The sequence below is a fragment of the Lissotriton vulgaris genome, chromosome 10, assembly GCF_964263255.1.
Source record: "Lissotriton vulgaris chromosome 10, aLisVul1.2, whole genome shotgun sequence".
In the NCBI taxonomy this organism is placed as follows: domain Eukaryota; kingdom Metazoa; phylum Chordata; class Amphibia; order Caudata; family Salamandridae; genus Lissotriton; species Lissotriton vulgaris.
The window spans coordinates 1,025,813,578-1,025,836,737 of NC_141698.1; the positions used below are offsets into that span (position 1 = coordinate 1,025,813,578).

Consider the following 23,160-nt stretch of genomic DNA (forward strand, 5'->3'; position numbering starts at 1 on the left):
AATCTTGTTGAGGGTGGGGGGTAAAATGCAGATACGTAAAACGATCTTTCGACCATGGGCCCTAAGGGACATTCACCGTGATGCTTTCCTATTACGTAGAGTGCTATGCCGCCCGGCCTCCGGGATGCGGGCTGAGTGGCTGTGTATGGTATACGTCTTACTGTTGATCGGGGGGGACATCACGTGTGGACTGGTTGATTAATTGTATTCTGTGGTTTCTAACTCTGCAATAAAAACAGATTTAAAAAAAAATATATATATCAGCAAGGGCGCCAAATGTCTCTCCGTTTAAGGTGATGTTTTAAGAAATGCAGGCTCTGAGTGAAGGGCTGCAGCTGCAACCTAGCGCCGGAATACCAGAGTCTGACCACAGCATGCCACTAGGAGTACAGTACCGGTACTCTCTTAACACCAGGAGAAGCCCCAGTACTCAATGGGAGAACACGGAGAAGTGCCGGTACTCAGTACCGGTGAGTACCGGCCCAATTAAAGCACTGGAGTTAACACATTTTGTTTAGATTAATACATTTCTCACGTGTTTTGGTCTGTCCTGCAAGTGGTGTCTGAGACGCAACTAGAGCCACATTTTTATTTGGGGGGTGGGAGGGTTGATAAAAAAAATTTTTGGGGGGGGGTGTCTTCTTCCAGCAATAGGCAGAGAAGAGATCCAGGGGTTCTAAGAAGGGGTGAAAAAACAACAAAGCCTCGTAAGGAAGTAAATGGTCTTATAAAGACCTGTGAAGACGGACGCCAGACCAGCCAGCCTACAACAGCCCAAAAACTGTCTGTGTTTAGCTGTCTCAGCCTGGGCTGACACACCGGAGGGGGAATGGGGGGGCTGTAACCCTTTGAGCCCAATGGGCGTTTTAAGTCTGAGTGGTGTAGAACTTATCATTAATGATGCTATGCCAGCATCTCTTTGGTTATGGGACACACTGATTATTTGCCAGAGAGTGCAAATAGACTGGAGATGGCTTGGATGCTCTCATAGTTTACAAGCTCCTTCCATTATGATTTAGGGCTTGTTCCAAACAAGTCTTCACACCACCCTTTCTTAGCATATGTAGCTGTTAATCTGCACATATTCTAAGTTTGAGACGACTATCAAGGGCAGTTCAAGGGCAAAATGAATACTCAATATAAGTGTCTTTGTATCAGCATGTCTCGCTCCGCCTCTAACCCACACCCACTAACCACACCCCTAACTCAATTTAATGAGTACCTGCACTTATATTTTCCCATTTAAAGCACTGAATATATGATATAAGTAACATAATACCCACAAGTCAGTACTATTGGCTTTGTCAATGGTTGTTAGTTGCATGAGATAAATAAGCAGCAACTATGGCTTGTATATATGAAAAAGCTTCCACTTAAAACCCTTGTGACACCACAACGATGTTGCTGCTCCTGAGTTTCAAAAAGAGAAGGGAAATCCAGAGAGAAAATAACTCTCAGGATTTCCCTTCCCTTATGATGCTCACCTGGCATGACGTCATGCCGTAACTTCTCCACTAGTGAGAAGTAAGCAGGGTGAGCAGCGCACATCAATGTGGCTGCTGTCACTGCAGTCCGGGATAACAGACTGCCTGTGCCAGGGCACAAAACAGAGCCCGATAGAGACGCGTTTCGAGGCCCCCTTTAAATAACTGCCGGTGCTCAGACCCGGTGAGATCTGGCCCACTTAAAGCCCTGGCCCCAATATGGTAGCGGTAATACTGTGAACAAAAACAATACAAAAGAACGTTATCACATTATCCTCCAGTGCCTTGAGACCCTCACGGGTGAGTAGGCGCGCTATACCAACCCTTGATTGATTGATTGAGTTGAACACACAAAAGGTGTCATAGGGCACAGAACCGAGCCAGTGCCACGCACAGCTGACATTTCAAGGCGCTGTATCCACAGTCACCCGCACGGCACACAAAACAAGACTTTTTCAGGGAGACTTCATTGAGCAGTATATGCACCCTTCTTCTTTGTAACAGTCCATACATCAGTTGTGGCTACTCTTGTATGAGGCAGTCAACTTTGCTTTGTTCTAAAATTGCAAATTGTTATCCTGCACTTGATTGGCCTCGGTCATCCACTGGGCCGTCCACTGAAGGACCCAGGACTCACTATGAACTCCTGTTTGTGTCTCTCACAAGAAGGGTGGCCCCCACATGGCTGAGCAGGTTCTGATTGTCATTAGAACAATCAGAGCCTTTCTGCTGGTTCCAAGTGGTGTGTATCCAGAGTGCCACTTCTACCATACAATTGGAGGTTTGGGGCAATAAATAAGGGTGCCTATCAGAGGCCCCTTCCTCGGAGTGTGATGAGGGGCTCCTGTTCTCCCTTGTCTCACAGATATTCATCGTTCTTTGACTCAACGGGGGCTTCCTGAAGGGTTGGTGCCCGGCACTGCATGGGCATTCATTACGCCCCTGGTGCCAATATATGCAGATGCTCAACCATGTCCCTCCACTGCCGCAATGTCATTGCGGGCCACAGTGGACTATATTTTAATCTGTCTGGTAAACATTCAGCCCTATTGTCCAACTCCCTCCTTCATGAAACATGTACCTGGCTCACCGTGGTATGTAAGGAGGCGGAGGTTGTACGAGTTTTGTAAGTCTGCTGCACAGTGAGGAAACTGGGTTACTGGTTGAGGGGGTGGAACTCTACTCAAGCTGAAACCACAGTTCCTGTCAGGGTGAAGTCACAAGCAAATCCTAAATTAACCTGTGCTTACCTCTCTGGAAGCTAAGTACAAAGCAACCAGGCTGAACTTAGAGGCAATGCTTACAGTATTTATGCAGCACTTCAAACAGCAATAAAGTGAAAACACAAGAAAATGTCACACCTAATTAGAAAAATAGAATAACATTTCATAAATTATTTGTAGACTAAAACAACAACAATTCTATCAGTAGAACAGAAGATATGCAATTTCAAAGTTTTAAGTAAAAATAGTGCCTAAAAGTACAAAGCACCAAATGTGTTTACCTAATTGCTCTGAACTGGGACAAAGTCACAAGTTCAGGCTGACTGCGATTGAGAGTGGGCCAGATACAAGGACCAATTTAGGCCCGCTGAACAAAGTACCTTAAATTCTGAGTGCTATATACTTCTTGCTTACATTCTGATTTAGGGCCAGATGTAGGTATCCAAATACCGGTCGGCAACGGCTGAAAATACCGATTTTCGGCCGTTACCGACCGGTATTTGGATACTGAGATGTAGGGCATCTCAAAATACAGATTCCGTAATTTTACCGAATCGGTAAAATTACTGATTGGGTAAAAATACTGAATCTGTATTTTGAGATGTAGGTGGCACTTTAAACAGTGCCACAGGGCTTTAAGGATTCGTTATTTACCACCAACTACTAGTTGGTGGTAAATAACGAATACCTGTGTATATGCAAATCTGTGCATGTACACCTGTGCCATGTGGCAGACATACATGCCCTAAGGGCACCCAAGCCCTAATCAGGGGTGCAACAGGGTGTCAAAGTGACACCCTGCCACCCTTGAATTTTTTGGTATTTACCGAATCGGTAATTACGGATTTGGTAATTGACATACATTCCAATGGTCTTAAAAGGAGAGGGGCTCAGTATAACCCAAAAGGAAATAGAGAGCCTTCTTTGATGTTGTCCGCAATCTCACAGACACGGAAGGGTGACCCGGGAACGCCGGCTGTTGGACTGTCTAAGCCACGAGCGATACTTACCCGGTGTTGGAAAAGAATCTCGAGTGCCACCGGTCCCACAGTAAACAGGTGTGGGATTCACCGTCGTTAAAAAAAAATTATGAAATGTATATTTTATATTGATTGTACCTTTATGGAATGATTTTTAAGATGCAAATAAATAGCCTGCTTTGATATAATTAGTGTTTCTTGCGTGTAAGTGTTTCACTGGATGGAGCGATCTGTTTAGATCTCATGTGGGGATTCTGACCGAGTAGAGCGATTGAATTAGTTTGACATTGTTTCTTCCAAAAGGAAAAACTCTTTTTAATTCACATTCATTCCTATGGGCCTACAGGCCCATAGGAATCAATGGCAAATACCGAATCGGTAAATACAGATTCGGTAAATACAGAATCCTACTGATTCGGTATTTTTTACCGAATTATTACCTACATTGGATTTACCGATTCATAAATACCGAATCGGTAAAATTCGGTATTTATGAATCGGTAAATCCAAATTACCTACATCTAGCCCTTAGAGTTAGAGCTGGACATGGTATCATGCATTGGTAAATTAGTAGCCAATCAGGAAGCAGCAATAGCAATGGTCTATGATTGTGAGCCTTGCTACGCCTAGACTGGCCGCTATTTTTTCATTTTCGTTTGAAATGTCTTGTAGGACTGATATGCTGTGTCTTTGTGTATGGCGGTGAAAGCTCTTTCAGATGAGAAGGAGATGGTAACTGATCCTTAAAATCTAGCAGGTTCTTGTGTTTTGATTTTTGATATGGTAACCTTATGTGATGTATTTATAAACTTGAGTCCCAGCAACAGTCGCTGTTCTCTCTGGTCCTGACGAAGAACAGGCTTTTTCATTACGCCTCTCTTTGAAGCTCCATTGAGATATCTCTGGTACTCAACAGTCCTCCTCTCTCACTCATGTTCTGGCTCATGACACATTACCATGCTTCCGCTATGAAACATGATGGATTGAAGTCCCCCTACTGCACCACAAAGGCCATGAAATTGATCACAGAGACATTCTCATTGATGCCAAGAAACACGTTAATGATATGCATCAATTTTTCATCCAAACAGGGATTGGGGGAACCTGCACCTCCTTCCATGACCCACTCTCAACCAATCACTGTGAAAGACTACAAGTCTATTGGGCACCACGATCCCCGGAATTCCGAGACCCCAGACCGCCTGTGTTTGTCGGAACCAGTGGGGAAGGGTAAGAATTAGAACTTAGCAAAATTTATAAACTCATTGAAGTTTAAAAAGATTGTATACTACATTAGAGCTAAAGTTCCAATAGACTTCATAAATGTGACGCTGGTGTAACTTTTCCCTCCAGCCCCATACCTTATGGAAAAGTAGATATTTATATGTGTCTGATAAATATAAAATCAAGGAGAAAAGGATTAGACTTGCTTAAGGAAACAGACATTGAGCATATTTCGGAGTGTGTGTATCAATCTTAAATTGTTTCTGGAACTTTCTTCTGCATAAATTATTTTGATTCTCGGTGATCTTAATAATTTGTTTTGATATAGCAATTTCTATTGCAGTTTTTTTGCTTTCTCTTAGCTCTATTTAACTGAATTATCATTTAATGGAACTCGATTTATTGACCGCACAAGGACAGAAGATTAAATTGGTTATACCGAGATTTGAATTCAAGGCATGACTGATTTTGGCACTCTGAGTAATCATGCTGATTGCACTTACATGCAATGACTCTAAATGATAATCAATTTACTTAGTTAATAGTTATCCTGAAAACCGACCATTTCTGATGCAAGTAAAGCCTCTTGTAGTTGGTTGTATCCCTCTAGCTTGAATACGAGGACAGTTAAATGACCCCTGGAGTTCCCTTCTTTGCCCTGGGTACAAGAGGGAGCAGTTCCAGTCCTTTAGGGCTCGTCTCAGGTCTTAGACAGCAGGCCCAGTCCTCTTCTGTTCTTCCAGGAGTGTTCTGAAGTGGGTGCCTGGTGATGTCACTTTAATACCTGGCACGACTCCAGGTCATGCCCTAACAAATGGGTTAAAAGTTCACAGGGCCCACCCTACCCACTTTGGGCATTTTCAATATGACAGATGTCTTTGGCCATGCTCAACGTGGGCTCTGAGGGCTGGGTGTGTGTGTGGCGAATGTACTATGGCACTCCTAGTGTCCTTTCACATCTAACACCAAAATTCAGTTAGAGGCAGACACTGTATCCACAATAAATGCAGAGAGAGAGGTATGGTAGATCAAGAGTCGGGTTTTTCCAGGAACCAGATACTGAATACACAAGAAATTGCCTCACCATCCTGTTTTCTGCATTTCAAGTGCTTCCTGTGTAATATTAAAACTCAGCAGACCTGCCCAGCAGTATTTGACACTCAAGCAAGATTTGACAGTGTAGTGTCAAAAAGAATGCTCATAGCCCTCACCCTGCATAATCTATGAGGTTCAGTGGCGTCAACTCTGCCCATTCGGGTCAGCCTATTGTTTGCTCCTGGGAAGCATTTCACACCCTGTTCACACCTATTCAAATGCTAATCTCTGGCTGGCAGAAGTTTGAAAGCACAGGCAAATTAGCCTCCATGAACTTTCCAAAAATTAATTTTCCCTAATATGTATTAAAGAACCGACTTCACTATTGAACTGAATTTCTAGTAACTAATAAAAATAGTTGTTTATTATTTTACTAGCTAGTCACATTCCTGAGATTCAGAATTAGGATTTTAATCTGTACTCTGGTTTCTACATAGGACAAGTAGGCCTACCACAGTGAAAAATAGTATTTGAGTGCTAGTCATTGCAAGGACATGTTATAACTGAGTTCTATACTTTTGAATACCTTGCACTCTGGGGTGACTTATTAATAGTTCAAATGAAGGTTTATACCTGTCTAACAGGTTTATCTTGACAGGTTGAATTGTAGTTTTTAGGGTCACAATTAGGCTACAATGGTGAAGCCATGGCAAAGCCATGTTTTACACCGCCACTATGGTGGATGCCATAATAGTGGCCGTAGCCTACTAGTGAGATTTAGCCAACTGGCCTTGGGGACATTTTTTTACTATGCAAAAGGAACTTATAGGTAAGTTAAATATAGCAAACAGGAGTGTAGCAATTCGTCAATGTTTGAACTGGGAGCACAGGTATGTTACCACTAGCAGGGTTACCGTTCACAGTGTTCTAATGCCAGCAAAAATGTAGGGCTAAACAGTAACTGAAAAATAGGGGGTGACCATGCAGAAAAGGAGGATTTTCCACGAGTCCACATTTATTTCAACCTTTGTGGCAGCTTGTGTTGAGGGCTTTCTCAAGGCTCATATGTCAAATTTTGTGTTTTGGTAAGTACAATCTTGGGTAGAGTTCTCAATACTAAATCCGACATAAGTGCGGTCTGTTTTCATAGTCTGCTGTGGTCTTTGTTGCAAGCATAACAGGCTGCATCAGAAGACCACAAGAGACCATCTTTTTAGGTGGTGAAGCACTATACAATACAACTCATAATTAACAAATACATTAAAAGACTGCCAGCACAGGGATCAACTGTATTTCATAGAAGAGAATATATGAATATAGTGTGGTAAAAAATACACTACTAACCATTTTGATACTGACTATTACCAAAAGGATGCAAAAAGAACAATTGATGGACAGAATGCAGAACAATGTCATACATTCACACGAGTACAGAGATCTGGGCCTAAATCCATCATTTTTTTTGCTCACCATGCCATTCCAGTTTGGACCCAGCCATATGTAAATCAGTGTTGACCCTGCGCCCAATAGGAACAGTCCTGTCCGAACTGCCAGGCCAGGTCCTCCCTGGCCTGGAAACAAGCATCCTAAAACGGTTTCGGGCTTTCAGCCCTCATCAGCCAGGATAGCTTGACCCAAGTGGCATGGAGAGCACAGAACCCACGTCTGGGCATACCTGTCCCACTTGGGGTGACAAATGCAAAAAGAAAAATTGATGGACAGTATGCAGAAGAATGTCATACATTCACCCCAGTACAGAGATCTGGGCCTAAATCCATTGTTTCTTTTCTCACCATGCCATTCCAGTTTGGATCCAGCCATATGCAAATCAGTCTTGACCCTGTGCCCAGTGGGAACAGTCCAGCCCAAACTGCCAGGCCAGGTCCTCCCTAGACTGGAAACAAGCATCCTAGGACCGGTTTCGGGGTTTCAGCCCTCATCAGCCAGGACAGCTTGACAGGGTCCAGACGAATTTGCATATAGCTGTGTCTGAACTGGGGTGGCAAAGTGAGCTAAAGAATGATGATGGATTCAATCCAGATGTGTGACTGGGGGTGAGTGTTTGAAAGGTTTAGGCACTCTGTCCATCATCTCCTTGTGTTTGCTTTTTTCGCCCTAAGTTGGCAGGGTATGCCCAGACTCACTTTACCACTGGTTTCAAGGTGGCCTGTCTGAAGAGGGCTGTTAGCCCAAAACCGGTCCCAGGATGCTTGTTTCCGGTCCAGGGAAGACATGGCTTGGCAGTTCGGGCTGGACTGTTCCCATGAGGCACAGGGTCAGGACTGATTTGCATATAGCTGTGTCTGAACTGGGGTGGCACAGTGAGCTAAAGAATGATGATGGATTCAACCCGATCTGTGACTGGGGGTGAGTGTTTGAAACGTTTCAGCCCCCGGTCCATCATATCCTTGTGTTTGCTTCTACCGAAAGGAGGCATGTCAAAAATAGGTTTGTACCCTTCACCAAAACTTTAAAAAGTTAATTACCTAGGCTGTTGGAAAGCAACCAGGGTTTACGATTGCTTATAATAATGACCACAAACTGAAGAGTCCATAGGCACTCAAAAATATATCAAACAAAAGTAATTGTACTTATTTTGAGAATCTCAGTAGGCTGAAAGCCTGAGTGAGGCCTGACAAACTTTGTTTCTGTGACCAGCAGATCTCTGAGCAGGTGCATTGCCCAATGAGCTATTCTGGCAGGGTATACACTAGCTAATTCATCTATATGAATAAAGGCATGTTTCGCGCATCTCTGCAGTGAAATTCTAAATCCTGCTTCACACAGTGCAGAGCTTCAGAATTTTCTATCCAAGGATGTCACTTACAACTGACTGCGTGTCTGAAGTCTGTACCATCGCTCTGTCGACTGATGTAACCATTGTACAAATCGTCATGCACTCCCAAAGTTACAGGTGCCAACCCCAGTGGGTTCACTCAACCTTTCATCTTACTGATACCAACAAAAAGAGTACCATCCAGTTGGTTCATCAAAAAAGATGCACTTTCAAGGTGAACTAGCACCCTGTGAATGCAGAATGATGTACGCCTTGCGTCAATTGTGCAAATGCAAAATGACTATTTACTTGTAGGCCAGAGCAGAGGCTGAAACAAGACTTGACCCTAAGGAGCCACAATTGGTGCTAGCCATCGTTAGAATTGCTAGAATTAGCAGGTCAAACAATAGTTGTCTTGAACAAATATGAAAAGGTTCCTGAAACTTAAAAAAACTGGGACTTAATTAGTACATTAATGATATCTCATAATTGAATGACGGATATTTATTTAAAAAGTTAGTTTTTGAATTTCGAAAGATTCAAAACTTTTGCCCCCAAATGCTCAGATGACATTGACATGAGCAAGTCGTGACACAATTCAGTTTGTAATGTGCACTATTTCTAGTAACATAAACGGTATGCTTAACACATATGTGGAGCACACTACGTTGTGCATGAGAGGTTTATATATGGCTCACACTCTCAAAATTGGGTGCCATTTGGCATTATTAGGGGCAAACAGTAGCTCTTGTGCACCACAAAACACTCATGGACTGTGATTAGCATAAAAAGCCATTTATTAGGACATGGATGCAACATATTAACCTTATTAAACAAAAACATCAACTGTGTAACTTGAGTCATGATCCCTCACACATCACACAGGCACTCACATCTCACACCAGCTTCATTTCCCCAATCGTCGTACCTTGTTCCATCCTTCCCTGATCCAATCCTTACGTTCTTGCCATCTCCCCAGGCTCTCTTTCTTTTATTTCCCAAACACCCTTCCCTGAACTCTCTTCTCACTCAACAAGGTTCCGCACACTTAGTTTTCACCTGTGCTCTGTTCTTGTTTCCCCTGAGGGTATAGAAGAGCCCGCATGTGACTCTCCACCCCCCAAGACTCCCGCCAGCGAACCCTGCAACCTGTCCTAAGTTTGACAAACAACGCAGTAATACCAATAGCAGCCCTCTGTCCCAGAACTACCTCAGGCGGTAGGTTGGGCAAGCGGACAAACTTTATTCTTAACCTCACTCCTCCCCTCCTGGTGATACACAGGGTTTGGGAAAGGCAGATCATGCCTCTCCGGACCCTTATATATTTCCCCTAACAACTGCAGCTCCCCCCCAACTACCTATCCCCACACATGTCCTGATATGAGCACAAAATCCCCCCAGGAGGAAGACTAGTCTGCAATGTGCTTTTCCCCGGGGGCCATCATCATGTACCACAAAACAGTCATGACCTGTGATTAGTGTAAAAGGCCATTTATTAGGACATGATTGCAACATATTAACCTTATTAAACAATAACATCAACTTTGTAAAATAAAACGTGATCCCCCCATACATCACGTGGCCACTCACATCTCTCTCTGTTTTATCTCCCAAACACCCTTCCCTGAAGTCTCTTCTCACTCGACAAGGTACTTCACACTTAGTTTTCACATGTGCTCGTTTCTTATTCCACAGTGAGTGAGTGGAAGAGCCCGCATGTGACTCTCCACACCCCCAAGACTCCTGCCACCCAGAATAAACCCTGAAGGGCGTTTTTCTGCTCCCTCGCACATGTGCGACCAGCATGCCACTCAAAGGTGATCTCTCCGGCACCATATGCTCTCATGCCACAAACTACTCACTGTTTAACACAATTCCATTATGTAGTAAGCATTCCCCATTCCAAAAAATTCATGGGTACTGTTAGATTTGGGGGACTCTAGTTGGCACAGGTAGGTACTTGTGACAAATAGGGACACTTGCCTTTAGTCAGGGTAAGGGGGTAAACTCCTAAAATAACCCCTGCTCACACCCTTGGTAGCTTGGCACGAGCAGACAGGCTTATCTCAGAGGCAGTGTGTAAAGCATGTGTGACCACATACAGTAACCAAGTGACATCACTACAGATGGACACCACATAGTTGTATATTAAAAATAAGTATTCTTTATATAGATTTAACACAAGACCATAAAAATCCACAATACTGTACTTAAGATGGTAGTTTTAGCTTAGTTATTATTATTATTAATGAGTTTTATATCGCGCCTGGTTACCCTTGGGCATCCCCGCGCTCATCCAGAGAGAAACGCCAAAGCAAGAGACACAGGAATTAGTTAGTTCTTAGTTCTGTTCAGTTCTTAAAATGCAACACTTTAAGTCAATGTACCTTTCGATGCTTGACGCTTCCACAACAAACAGTGTTGCAGCAATGGAAATGCTGCAAAGTTCTGGTGCAAAGAAATAAAGACGTGAAGATCTTCAAAATGCGGCATGCTTCTCCGATGATATGAGAAGTCTCGATCCGATGCGTAAGCTGCAGCGGCAACACCCTGGTTCAGCGATGCGACGGCAACAGCTTCGGCTGCGACACTCTTCTCCGACGTTGCGAGAGGCTTCCGCACAGTGCAACAACTACAGCGGCGACATTCAAGATGCGACATCAGCAGCTCCAACGGCGGCGCGCTTCTCCGTGGATGCGAGGCGCTGTGCTTGATGTGGTGAAATACGACGGCTACAGCGGCGACATCCACGATGCGACGGCAGCAGCTGTGACGGCAGCACGCTTCTTCCTCGATGCAAGACACTTCTCTCGATGCGGTGCAATACGACAGCTACAGCGACGCCATCCAAGATGTGACGGCAGCAGAAGCGACTACGACACGCTTCCTCTTCGTTGCGAGATGCTTCCCTCGATGCGGTGCAATACGACAGCTACAGCGGCAACATCCAAGATGCGATGGCAGCAGCAGCGATGGCGACACGCTTCTTCCTCTTGAGTCGGTCTTCCAGCTCCTTGCGACACGCAGTCCCTCAGAAGGTCCCAAAACAGCAGCAGGCACTTCCAAAGAACTCTCGGGAGCTGGGGGTTGAAGTCTGTTGTCCCTGAGACTTCAGCGGGGGGCAAGCTCTGTTCCAAGCCCTTGGAGATCCTTACAAGTTGAAAATAAAGTACACAAAGTTCCTTTCTCCTTACTTTGGCAGTGAGGCAACCACTGCAGGCCAATCCCCCAAGCAGCACTTCAGCTCAGGGAGAGTCTCTCCTTAGTTTTTTCAGGTTCCTCTCCTCATTAAAGGTTTCTTCTTGTTTGTCCAAAAGTGATCTAATTTCTTGGGATCAGGGTCTCAATATTCATACCCCAAAATCCTTTGTCCTCTGAGGGCAGAGGGGCCTTTGCCGAGTCCAAACCAGTTCTGGAGCACTCTGTTTACATGACTCCTTCTTTCCTGTCACAGTGCAGAGCAGAAACATCAGACGCCCCACAGGAGGTGGAACCAGCATTGTGGAAGGAAAGCACAGCCCTGGAGCACGTTGTTGACATGATTCCTTCTCTCCTTTCACAGTGCAGGGTAGAGACATCAGACACACCACAGGGGGTGGAGCCAGCGCTGTGGTGGGCAGGCACAGTCCTATTCAGGTCCCAAGTGCAACTCCTTCCTCCCATCTAGATGCAGATCTCTCTATTCACCACTGGGCTGACTCATTCTGTCTCCTGGAATCCCCCAGCCCTGTCACTCAAAACTCCAGACAAGGAATACACAACCTAGCAGAGGCAGGCCTGGATAGTTAGACAAGAAAATACCTACTTTCTAAAGGTGATATTTTCAAACACAGAATGTTAAAATCAAGTTCACTTAAAAAGGTATTTTATCATTCTGAGTTCAGGCATACTAAACTCGAATTTCTACTGTGTTCCCTGAATCAGTTAGGATTGTAAAATGTGATAATCTAACTGCCCATTCTGGCCTATGGAGAACAGATAGCCTTGCAATAGTGAAAAACGAAAATGGCTGTAATTCACTATTAGGACATGCCCTACCCTAGGGGTGTCTGATATTAAGAAAAGAGAAGGTTAAGGGGCTGGCAAGTGGGTGCATTTGCCCCAGTCAGCATGACAGTACGAGACTGCACACAGGTTCTGCAATGGCAGACCTTAGACACACGTTTACAGTCTGCTTCTGTGGGTGGCACAACCAGTGCTGCAAGCCCACCAGCAGCATTTGGTTTACAAGCCCTGGGCACTCCTGGTGAACTGTACCAGGGTCTGACAAGTAAACCAAACCAGTCAATTAGGGAATCACTCTTTCATACATTAATTTATATTAGGGAGAGCATATGCACTTTAGCACTGATCAGCGGTGGTAAAGTGCCCAGAGTCATAAAACCAACAAAAACTGGAAAGACAAAATACAAGAGGAAGGCAAAAAGTTCAGGGATGACCCTGTAAACAGGGCCAAGTCCAACAGGTAACCCATTAAAGTCCTTAAAAAAAAAGTCATCCACACCCCCAGATCAGCCCTGACTACCATGAAAATCCAGGCCCTGTGGTGAGGCAAGGTCGCTCCGGACTTGGCCCTGCCCAACCTCCTGCAAATGTTTCGCACCACGCGGCATGCAAACTTAAAAATCCTGTTATCTCCCTCACCTTGACCTGTAGCAACCTTGCCACCATCGAAACCGTGTCCAACTCAATGCCCAGGAACGTCAACACCACCAGTGGACCCTTTGTCTTCTCTGGCACCAGAGGCAACTAAAAAACCACTGCCATTTTTTGGAAATGTTGCAGCACCTTCAGGCACTCCCTTGAGTCCTTCCGTCCCACAAACTAAAAATCGTCTTGGTAGTGAGATACTTCCTTATGGCCACTAGATTTTATGAAAAAACATTGTAAGATGGTACTGAAAGACTCCAACAGCCCACAGGAGATAGCTCAACCCATTGGCAAAACCTTGTCCAAATAGAGAAATCCACGGAACTGCATTCACAGCAATTGAAAATCCTCAATGTGCATGGGAAGTAAATGAAATGCCGGCTTGAGGCACACTTTTCCTACTTGGCACCACTCCCACAGCTCCATATCAAGGCCACTACATCATCTACTAATGCGTACAGCATCCTGGAATCTTCCTCAGTGATGTAGCCACTCACTGATGTGCCTTACAGCCATGACAAATCATGAATGAGCTGGAACTTCCCTTCCACTATCTTTGGCACCACTCCCAGGGGAGACACAATCAGGTTTGCCATTGGCCACTCAGTATAAGTTCCAACTATTCTACCTTCAGCTACCTCCTTGGCCAGCTTAGCTGGCCCAATTTCTGGAAATTCCTTGGATGATCGCAAATTGTCAGCCCACCTGGCCTTCTAGGACCCGGATACCTAATACAAAAACCCTCTGTGAAACCCCATCCAAGCGTCAAAGCGTACCCCTCTCTGGAAACATCGCCAGCCAAGGCTGTAGGCTTCAACTTCAATGGGAGTAGTTGCCTTTTGTTCCAGGGTGCCCGTGCTGACCCCTCCCCTGGGACCCCTTCCACTGTTCAGCAGGGCTGGCCAGGGTAAAACATTGGTTGATGGGGTGTTCGCCCCCACATTTGGAACATTCGCTTAAACTTGCATGGGTGACATGAGCAGAACCCCTTGTTATAATTCCAGCACGCCCCAACATTGGTTCCCGTTGGTTTTAAATTGTAAACCGCCCCCTGTGGGGCGGGCTTGAGCGGAAAAGGCCGATATGTGACAGGCAATTCCCTAGCCTGTGTGTGGAAGTGGCTTACTGCGTGGACAACATCCACTGCATCCAGAGTTCAGAGTCAACTTCTCTTGCCCAGAACTCTTCATCATGGCTAAGCCACGTAAAACCCCTGATGTGCATTTGGGCCTTTCTAATTATTTCCATATGTTTGAACAATGCTATTTCCCTGTCCCCGCGCTTTTCACAGTAAATACTCGCATAAATAAGAAAAGCAGAAGTTAATTTCTCCATGTTAATCGGCTCTCTGGGCCATCTCATGAGTTCCCATTCCTCTTCTTTAGAACTCACTTTCGCCTGCATATCTCTGTTCAGGAATTTAAAAACATCTACATATTTGTGTTTGCATATCCATTTCTTAGTCTTGCCATACAGGTGAGACCCAAGCGACATTGCCAGCCCCATATAAGGGATTCTCTTATGTTTCTCATCCTCTGAGTTTGTGTCACCCTTACCCTTTTCCAACTCTGTGGAACTATCTCTCTGACACCTTTTCTTCTACTCAGCTTTTTTCCTACTCAGTTGTTTGCACGATCCCTTTTTGAGTGCCGGTTCCTTCCCTTTATCCTTAACCTAAGAGACCACCCCGTCGCCAACCCCTACAGACCTCCGTTTCTGGTGCACCATTCTGTGACTTCCCAGAACCCCACACAGACCACCATTCCCCCGTACCTGTCCTCATCCTCCCAAAACTCACCTTCTTCCCATTCGTCACTCTCATAGTCCAAGCAGAGCATCCTCACATTCAACCTCATCACCCTCCACCTGTTGTGCTCCAACCACTCTGTCATGCTCACATACATCCATATTCAGTGGAAACCCCTTGGGCTAGCTAAATTGCGGTGTGCGATCCCTCAACGTAGGGTTGGCCGCCGCGGTCGCTCCCACATCTTCTAAACAACGTCTAGAGGCCGTTGTGCACCTCACTGACATTGTCCCTGTCCAGCAGCCTCAGTCACCCGCTGCACCAACCAGGAGGATACTGTGCATTTCTGGTCTCCCGAGCCATGAAAGCTGGCCACTTGTCTTCCCCATGGGGCCCCCTCTGCCAGATCACATAGCCAATGGCCCGTCCCCTCAACCTTTGAGCTGGGACCTGCAGCTACTGCCCCTCCCTCACTTTGCTTGCCCACCTGCTCTTTACCTGCGTCCTCGCGCACCATGCACATAGCTGCCCAGCGGGTCTCAGTTTCCTGGACCATGAGGCGCTGCTCCCTTATCTGTGCCTCTATCTACAGAGGCCCTTCTGTTTTCTTGGGCACCGGAGCCCCTAACGCCCCTTATCCCTGGGGCTGCCATTTCCCTGGTGCAGGATGACTCCTCTTTGCTACCTGCACTCTCTTTTGCGCCCCCCCCCCCCCCCCAGTGATCTTTAATTTTTTTATGGGTGGGGCCCTTGCCCATGGGCTCCCTGTTGTCTCAGGATTGATGGGTGAATGGGGGGGCCTCATAATCTGGCCCTTCCCTCTTGTCAGATCTCTGATGGAGGTCCGGCCGGTCTGCCTTCTCGCTGTGCAGAGCCTCCTTCCCTTTCTTCCTGCCTGCCTAGCACGGCAGCCCCACCCACCCAAGGTGTCCTCCGTGTACTCGGGGATGGGGGGTATTAAATCTTGGAGCCGGGCTGGGAGGCTTGCATGCCTCCTGCCCGCGCTTGAATCCTTGTTCAGGTCCTTGACGCTCCTTCCCCTGCCAATCTGAATGGCTTTCATTCGGCCTCGCCCCGAATCTGGGAGGAATACCTTGATGGCAGTAGCCACACTGCCAGCCGAGGACTGCAGTCTCACTTTATCCGTGGAGGGTGACAACATGTCCCCCACACTGAAAATGCCGACTGGATTGGTCTGAACCACAGGCCCCCCCCTTTGCCGCTCTGACTCCGGCTGGAGCAGACGGTATCACAACAATCAGGTAACTAGTCCCTTAACAAACTTTACTCACAAACTTTATTATTAACCTCACCCTCCCCTCATGGTGATACGCAGGGTCCGGAAGAGGCAGATCATGCCTCTCTGGACCCTTATTTATTATCCCTAACACCCACCCCTTCCCACCCAACTACCTATCCCTACCCATTTCCTGTTATGAGCACAAAATCCACTGGGGAAAGACTAGTTTGTGACATGCTTTTCCCCAGGGGCCATCATTGGGGGAGCAGGGAGCCCGGGGTTGGGAGCCCTTAGCTACTGGCTCAGCATCCTTTAAAGATTACGCCCAGCAGGGCGGGACTGGGAACAGAAACTGGCCCTAGCAAACTGCTCACCTGCCCGCCCCACCCCCGGGTGAGAGAGAGTGCTGCCGAGCAGTTTGCGAGGGCTGGTTTTGGCCGATTTTGTTACCGGGGCCGATATTGCCAACCCCAGGTAACAAAAACCGCCCCCATGGGCTTAAAACCAGCCCCCACCCTAGCGGCCTACCTGGGAAACGCCCGTGCCCGTTATGGCCAGTCCGGCCCTGACACTCAGGTCAGCTAAAACTCAATGTTTCTGCAACCAGGCTGCAGTGCTCTACCCTGCATTCTGAGCTTCCTCAGTTTGATTAACACAATCAGAACAGGAAAACATTTCTGTCACGCAGGCATGGCCCGTGCCGGGCGTTATCCTGGGGCGGTGACGTCAGGAAGGGGAGGGTCAGGGTGGGGGGTTGTAAAATGCGGGATATGGACCATTAGAGGTAAGTACCGATAAAAATAAATAAAACAAATTTCGTTGACCACGCTGCATCGCCAAATGTGATGCAGCGTGGGCAACGAAATTCGTTTTATTTATTTTTATCGGTACTTACCTCTAATGGTCCATATCCTGCATTTTACAACCCTCTACCCTGACCCTCCCCTTCCTGACGTCACCGCCCCACTATAACGCCCGGCACGGGCCGTGCCTGCTTTCACGCTAATGCTACTTTTGATCGAATATAAGTTTCCAATGCTCCTGCATGACAACAAGAACTGCACACTTAATCTAATTCATTCAATGCAATCCTGAGGGGTTATGTAGCCCCTGGTGGACTGTACTCGTTCCATCAGGGCAGTGAGGTCATGCACTCCGCTGCCAGGACGGACATAAGGCCGCCATATTTGAGATCTGCGCGAGCCGCCGCCTTTACAGCACCTTTAGGGTACTGAAGAGTTGCTGCGCGGGCTCCATAATTAGTGCATCTGCAAAGCAATGCTTTTTGTTTTTCAATAAACAAACTCCCAAAGAGTGAGCTTATTTTTCAAAAACATAAATGTGCCACAGCGAATGGGGAGTCATTTATTTGTTTTCCTGCTCAGTACTGCCAGGATTTCCCTTGCGGTTCCACACAGAAAAAAAGGCCATCAGAGGCTCTGCCCTAAATATTGTGGCTGACCAGATGTACTTGGACAAATGACCTAATGTCAGTCCAGCTGTTGGTCAAAGGTTTCCTCCGGTGCAGCCAACAAAGGATCTCCCGGAAGAAACATAATGGTTGACAGACTGTAAACAAAGTGGTAGAACTGGGAGTTTGATGGGCAGGGTACTGTCACATTTACGTCGAACCACCCTGTCTGCCAAACTCAAAATAGGTCCCGAGTGATGGAAGAGAAAACCCTTACACATTGAACCCCAGTGACACCTAACATACGCAAATGATAAATACAGTGTTCAGATCTAAGTCTAATATTCATATATCGAGCATGAAGATCAAGTTATAACTACATTTGTAACAATTGTGGAAGAGGTGTGGCGCAGCGGCCTGGGCAACTGACACCGGAACCCAGGGACACATGCTTTGATCCCCGGTGCCGGCGGCAGGTTAGCCCAGCACCATGTGACTCTGGGCAATAGCTCCCTTAATCTTCCCAAGGGCCCCCAGCCCCGGGACACCTTCGGGAAATTGTTTGCACTTTACAAATACTGGACATTTACTTTTACAATTGAATTTTGAATTTGAATTTTAAAATACTTGTTAAGCGCACGACTACCAAGCGGTTTCTTGGCGCTGGAGGATGCAGGACCCAGAAGATAGAGGTGCAGATACTAGTGCGAGAAAGCTTGCATGAAGAGGAAGATTTTGAGTGCCTTGCCGAATTCAGAGTAGGAGGTAACCGACCTAATAGTGAGAGGGAGGGAGTTCCAGAAAGTGGGGGCGAGAACAGAAAATTTCATGCCCCCCAGTTTGTTCTTCCTGAACCGCGGTACAAAAAGAAGGGACTAGGAGGAGGAGCGCAGTTCTCTGCCAGGACAGTAGGTTTTGATTTCAGAGATGATAAAAGCTGGGGCAGTCCCAGCACGGGCCTGAAAGGTGGTGCAGCCCATCTTAAAAAGGGCCCGTTCTCTGATGGGAAGCCAATGCAAGGCCTTGAGTAGTGGGGTGGCATGATGAGACTTGGGAAGGCCGTAGATGAGACGGGCGGCTTGGTTTTGAACCAGTTGGAGGCGCTGGAGGGCATAGGCAGGGATGCCATTATACAAGATGTTACCGTAGTCCAAACGCGATAACACCATTGCCATAAGAATAAGTTTCAGGGCAGAAAGAGAAAAAAAACGGGAGATCTTTCAAATAGTGCGAAGGGTAAAAAAACAAGAAGAGACCACTGTGCTAATCTGGGAATGAAGTGTGAGGTGTTGATTCAGTGTTATCCCTAATGTTTTAACTGAGAAGGAAGGTGAGGGAGGGGAACCAAGGGAGGTGGGCCAGAAGGTGGGGGTCCAGGGACTGCAACTGCCACCGGTGAGAACTAGCTCTGTTTTATCCTGATTAAGTTTGAGGTAATTCCAGTTCATCCAATCCCTAATAAAAATCATCACAGATTGGAAGTTGTGGATAGAACTTGGGGAGTGAGAAAGATTAAAGATGAGCTGGAGGTCATCGGCGTAATTGAAGACCGTGACCTCCATCTTTTGTAGTGCAAAAATGAGGGGAAAGATATATAAGGTAAACAAAAGAGGGGAGAGGGAGGATCCTTGAGGGACACCGCACTGCACCTTACAAGGGGAGGCAGAGAAGTCAGCAAGATGAACGGCCTGTGTGCGGTCTCCCAGGAAGGAAGTAAGCCAGGCCAGGGCAGGCCCCCTGATGCCCACCGCCTCGACACTGGTGAGAAGAATGGAATGATCAACCGTGTCCAAGGCGGCGGACAAATCAAGGAGGACCAAAGCCTGGGGCCGGCTGACATCCATCCCCTCTCTAAGCTTGTCCAAGACGGAGATGACAACTTTCTCGGTGGAATGGAGCGGACGAAAGCCAGCCTGGCAGGGTGCCAAGCAACCACTGTCCTCAACAAAGGTGCCGAGAACTTTAGTCACGTGGCACTCCAGGATTTTGCCCAAGAACGGGAGAAGGGAGATGGGGCGATAGTTGGAGAGGGAGGAGGGGTCGGCACCAGGTTTTTTTAGGATGGGAATTATTGTTGCCGACTTGTGAAGGTCAGGAACAACTCCCTGTGTGAGGGAGTCATTGAGAAAGGCAAGGGGGGGCAGAGGGCAGAAAGATCTTTCTTAAAACAAAGGCAGGGCAAATGTCAGAGGGGGATCCTGACTTGACTCGGGCCATCAAAGGGAAAAAGGTTTCTCTGGTCAAAGGAGGTATGTGATCCAGGTGAGAGGAATTGGGTGGTGGCTAAGGGGCAGAGAAAGTGGAAGAGGGCGGTGGTATATTGGCCTTAATAATCGCGATTTTCTCAACAAAAAAGTTGTTGAGGGAATCACAAAGAGATTGGGAGGGAGAGGGTTTGAGGGAAACTCTGTCTGAAGAAGCCAACTCGTAGACCGTAGAGAAAAGTTCCCTAGGTTGGTTTTCAGCCGAGAGAATTTTGCCTAAAAAGTAGTCAGTCTTAGCAAGGAGAATGACTTTTTTGTACTCGTTAAGGGTGGAGGTGTATTGTGTTTTTAATGCTGGGCAATAAGCGCGCCTCCAGGCGCGATCGGCCTGGTGCACACCCAGTTTTTTCTCCTTAAGGTCGGCGTTAAACCATCTGTTGGCATCGTGGGCGAGTCTAATTCTGACGCGTCTAAGGTGGGCCACTTGATCACATGCTCTAGAAAGCCATTTATTGATGGTGGTTGCTTGGGCTGAAGGAGTAGATTCCTCAAGGACGGGGCAGGAAGCTGAAAGTGAGGAGCAGAGAGTGGGCATGTCCACTTTGTTCCAGTTACGAGCCCAGGTGTTCTTGGGAAAGGAAGGTTTTTTTTGCAAGGCTCAAGTCAACGAACAAATTAGATCAAAAAGTGATCAGACCAAAGGCAGGGTGTGACAGTAGGGGCCGTGACCGGGACATTAAGTGCCCAAATCTGGTCTAGAGTATGCCCTCGAACATGGGTGGGTGTGTGGACAAGTGGCACAAAATTTAAACTAAGGAGGAGTTCAGTGAAATCTTTAGATGTGGCGTCTTCCGCGGGGTCAGATGGCCAGAAATTGAAGTCCCCGAGCACTAAGACAGCTGAATTATTTACTTCCAGCGTAGCTAGCAGCTCCTGAATGCCAGATATAAAATAGGGCATTGACTGGGGGGCGATAGATTAGAACACAGGTGATGGGGACTTGGAAGGAGGCAGATCGCACCACCAGACAGTCGACCGCCGTGATAGATGGGGGTGAAAGCAATTGGAAATGGAGACCAGAGCGAATGATCAAGGCGACACCGCCTCCCACCCTCCCAGCCGGCCGGTCGGCATGTAAGGCGTAATAGGAGGAGGGGAGGGCCGCTAGCAAATTAGGCAATGAGTCAGAACAGAACCAGGTTTCTGTCAAAAATAAGAGGTCGGGTTTGTGGGAGTCTAAAAAAACAAATAATTCAAGGTAGTGTTTGACTGCTGATCTAGTATTTAAAAGAAAGGCTGAGATGGTGCACGCAGAATTAGGCGGGGAGGGAGATCTTTGTACAGCGGAGGGGGGGGGAGGTAGTGATGGCAGTGTAGCTGGGCAGGAAGGCGTGGGATTGACTTGGGTAGTCCAATCCAATTGTTATGGATTACATTGGAGAGATGGTGGTTGGGGGTTTGTGGGGCTACTAGGAAAACATGCCCCATGTTCACACCAACTATGGTCATGTGGCACCTTGAGGGTAGAACCCCACGGTAGACTAGTAAGCTACCCTCTGTATAACAGGTAAGGCCACACCTGTCATGTAAGCGGCCAGGGGTCTCCAACCTTCTCTGCATTAACAGCTACTTGAATTCAGGGAAGATAATCCCAAGCTATTTATATTAGTGTTGTAATAATGACCACACCAGCCAAGATTACATTAGTGGCCACCATATTCACGATTAGTAGCAGTGATCACTTCAGTGCATCAGGCAGGGTTTCCAGCAGTAATGTAAAAATGTTTTGCCAATTTCAAATGCCTCTACATGGGAAATACATAACCCAATGCCCCTGACACCAAGAGTGTGGCATTAATAATAAGTCTGCCGAATGCCACACAATTTATCAGTCAAATGTCAGCTTTGAATATAATCATTTTCCTCCCAAAGTCAGCTTGTGAATTCTGAAAATGCACACATTTCCACCTTGAATACAGACTCAGAACTTTTTTATACATGGATCAATTCAGCCAAGCGAAGGATGCTAATTTACTAGGCTAGGCTGTACACAGGAGAGCTCCTTACAGGTAACTGGCGAGCTACCAGCAGGTCACGAGCTACCTGTTGAAGAAGCCTGTAATACACCCTGTAAAATTTCAGGGATCTGAGCGAGCAAGCTATGATATGCCCAGGCTTGTAGATGTCATGTGATCACTTGTGAATGGCATGTGATGTAGTTTCCTGTGACGACATAACAGTGGTAGAAGTCATCTGATGTAATTGTAAAATAATTGTAGTTGTAAAAATATTTGTAGAGCGCATGGCTACCTGGAGGCCTCCCAGCGCTGTGGACTATTTGCTGTGAATGCTCTATTTAGCGTGATGGAAATAGCAGTGTTTTCAAACATTTGCGGAAGACCAGATGGTCGTCTACCAGTATAATATGGTCCGGCAGGGTATTCCACCCTTTGGAGGCAACATAGGAGAATCGTTGTCCTCCGCTTCTGGTTTTCTGGATTTTGGGGATCGTTGCTAGGCGTTTTTTGCCAGAGACCAAAGATCTATTAGGTAGGTAGGGGAGGATGGTTCCTTGTAATATAGGGGAGCATTTTGCGTTCAAGATCTTGTGGGTCACACAGGATGTAAAGGCCGGTCATATTGTGCTAAATAATCATGTTGGAACCTAAAATATCTCCTGCATCTTTTTGGTGACACAGTGTTGAGAAGTATGGCAAAGTGGAGCTTACATCCCACCAGGATTGAGTTTAGATTATTCAGCTTTCAGGAGTAGACTGTTAACTAAACAACAGGCGGTGGCTATGCTGAGGAATTTGTTAAACTATTGGGACCTGATTGCATTAAGGCTGTTTAGGGTTTGCTTGGCTTTTACAATAGAGATCGTTCCAACTTCAGTTGCTGTGATGAGCTATCCTGTGGCCCTGATTGCAGTATGAACCTTCTGGTTTTGCTTTGGCTTTCATAAGAATGTTCTTAATTAAACAAAGGACAATGGCGAAGCTCTGCCCAGGCTGTCTTTTTCGTGCTATTTGTGTGAAAAATGAAAAACATTTAAAAATAAATATTTCATAGGTGACTATTATATATTGGTTTTATATGAATGCATTAGTTTTGTACAATAAATTCGCCCTAAAAAGTTGAAAGGGAGTTCTAGTTGACTAGTGCGTTAACAGTGTTTTGAAATTC

General features: G+C 46.4%; 1 protein-coding gene across 1 annotated transcript in view; it reads left to right on the plus strand.

The window, feature by feature from the left end:
- NEK11 (NIMA related kinase 11) overlaps positions 1 to 23,160 on the plus strand; it is a 593,243-nt gene that overhangs the window by 226,806 nt on the left and 343,277 nt on the right. Inside the window, exon 9 of the mRNA XM_086939910.1 lies at positions 4,779 to 4,917. Within this exon, the coding sequence (XP_086796036.1) occupies positions 4,779 to 4,917 (139 nt within the window). The remainder of the gene's footprint in view (positions 1 to 4,778; positions 4,918 to 23,160) is intronic.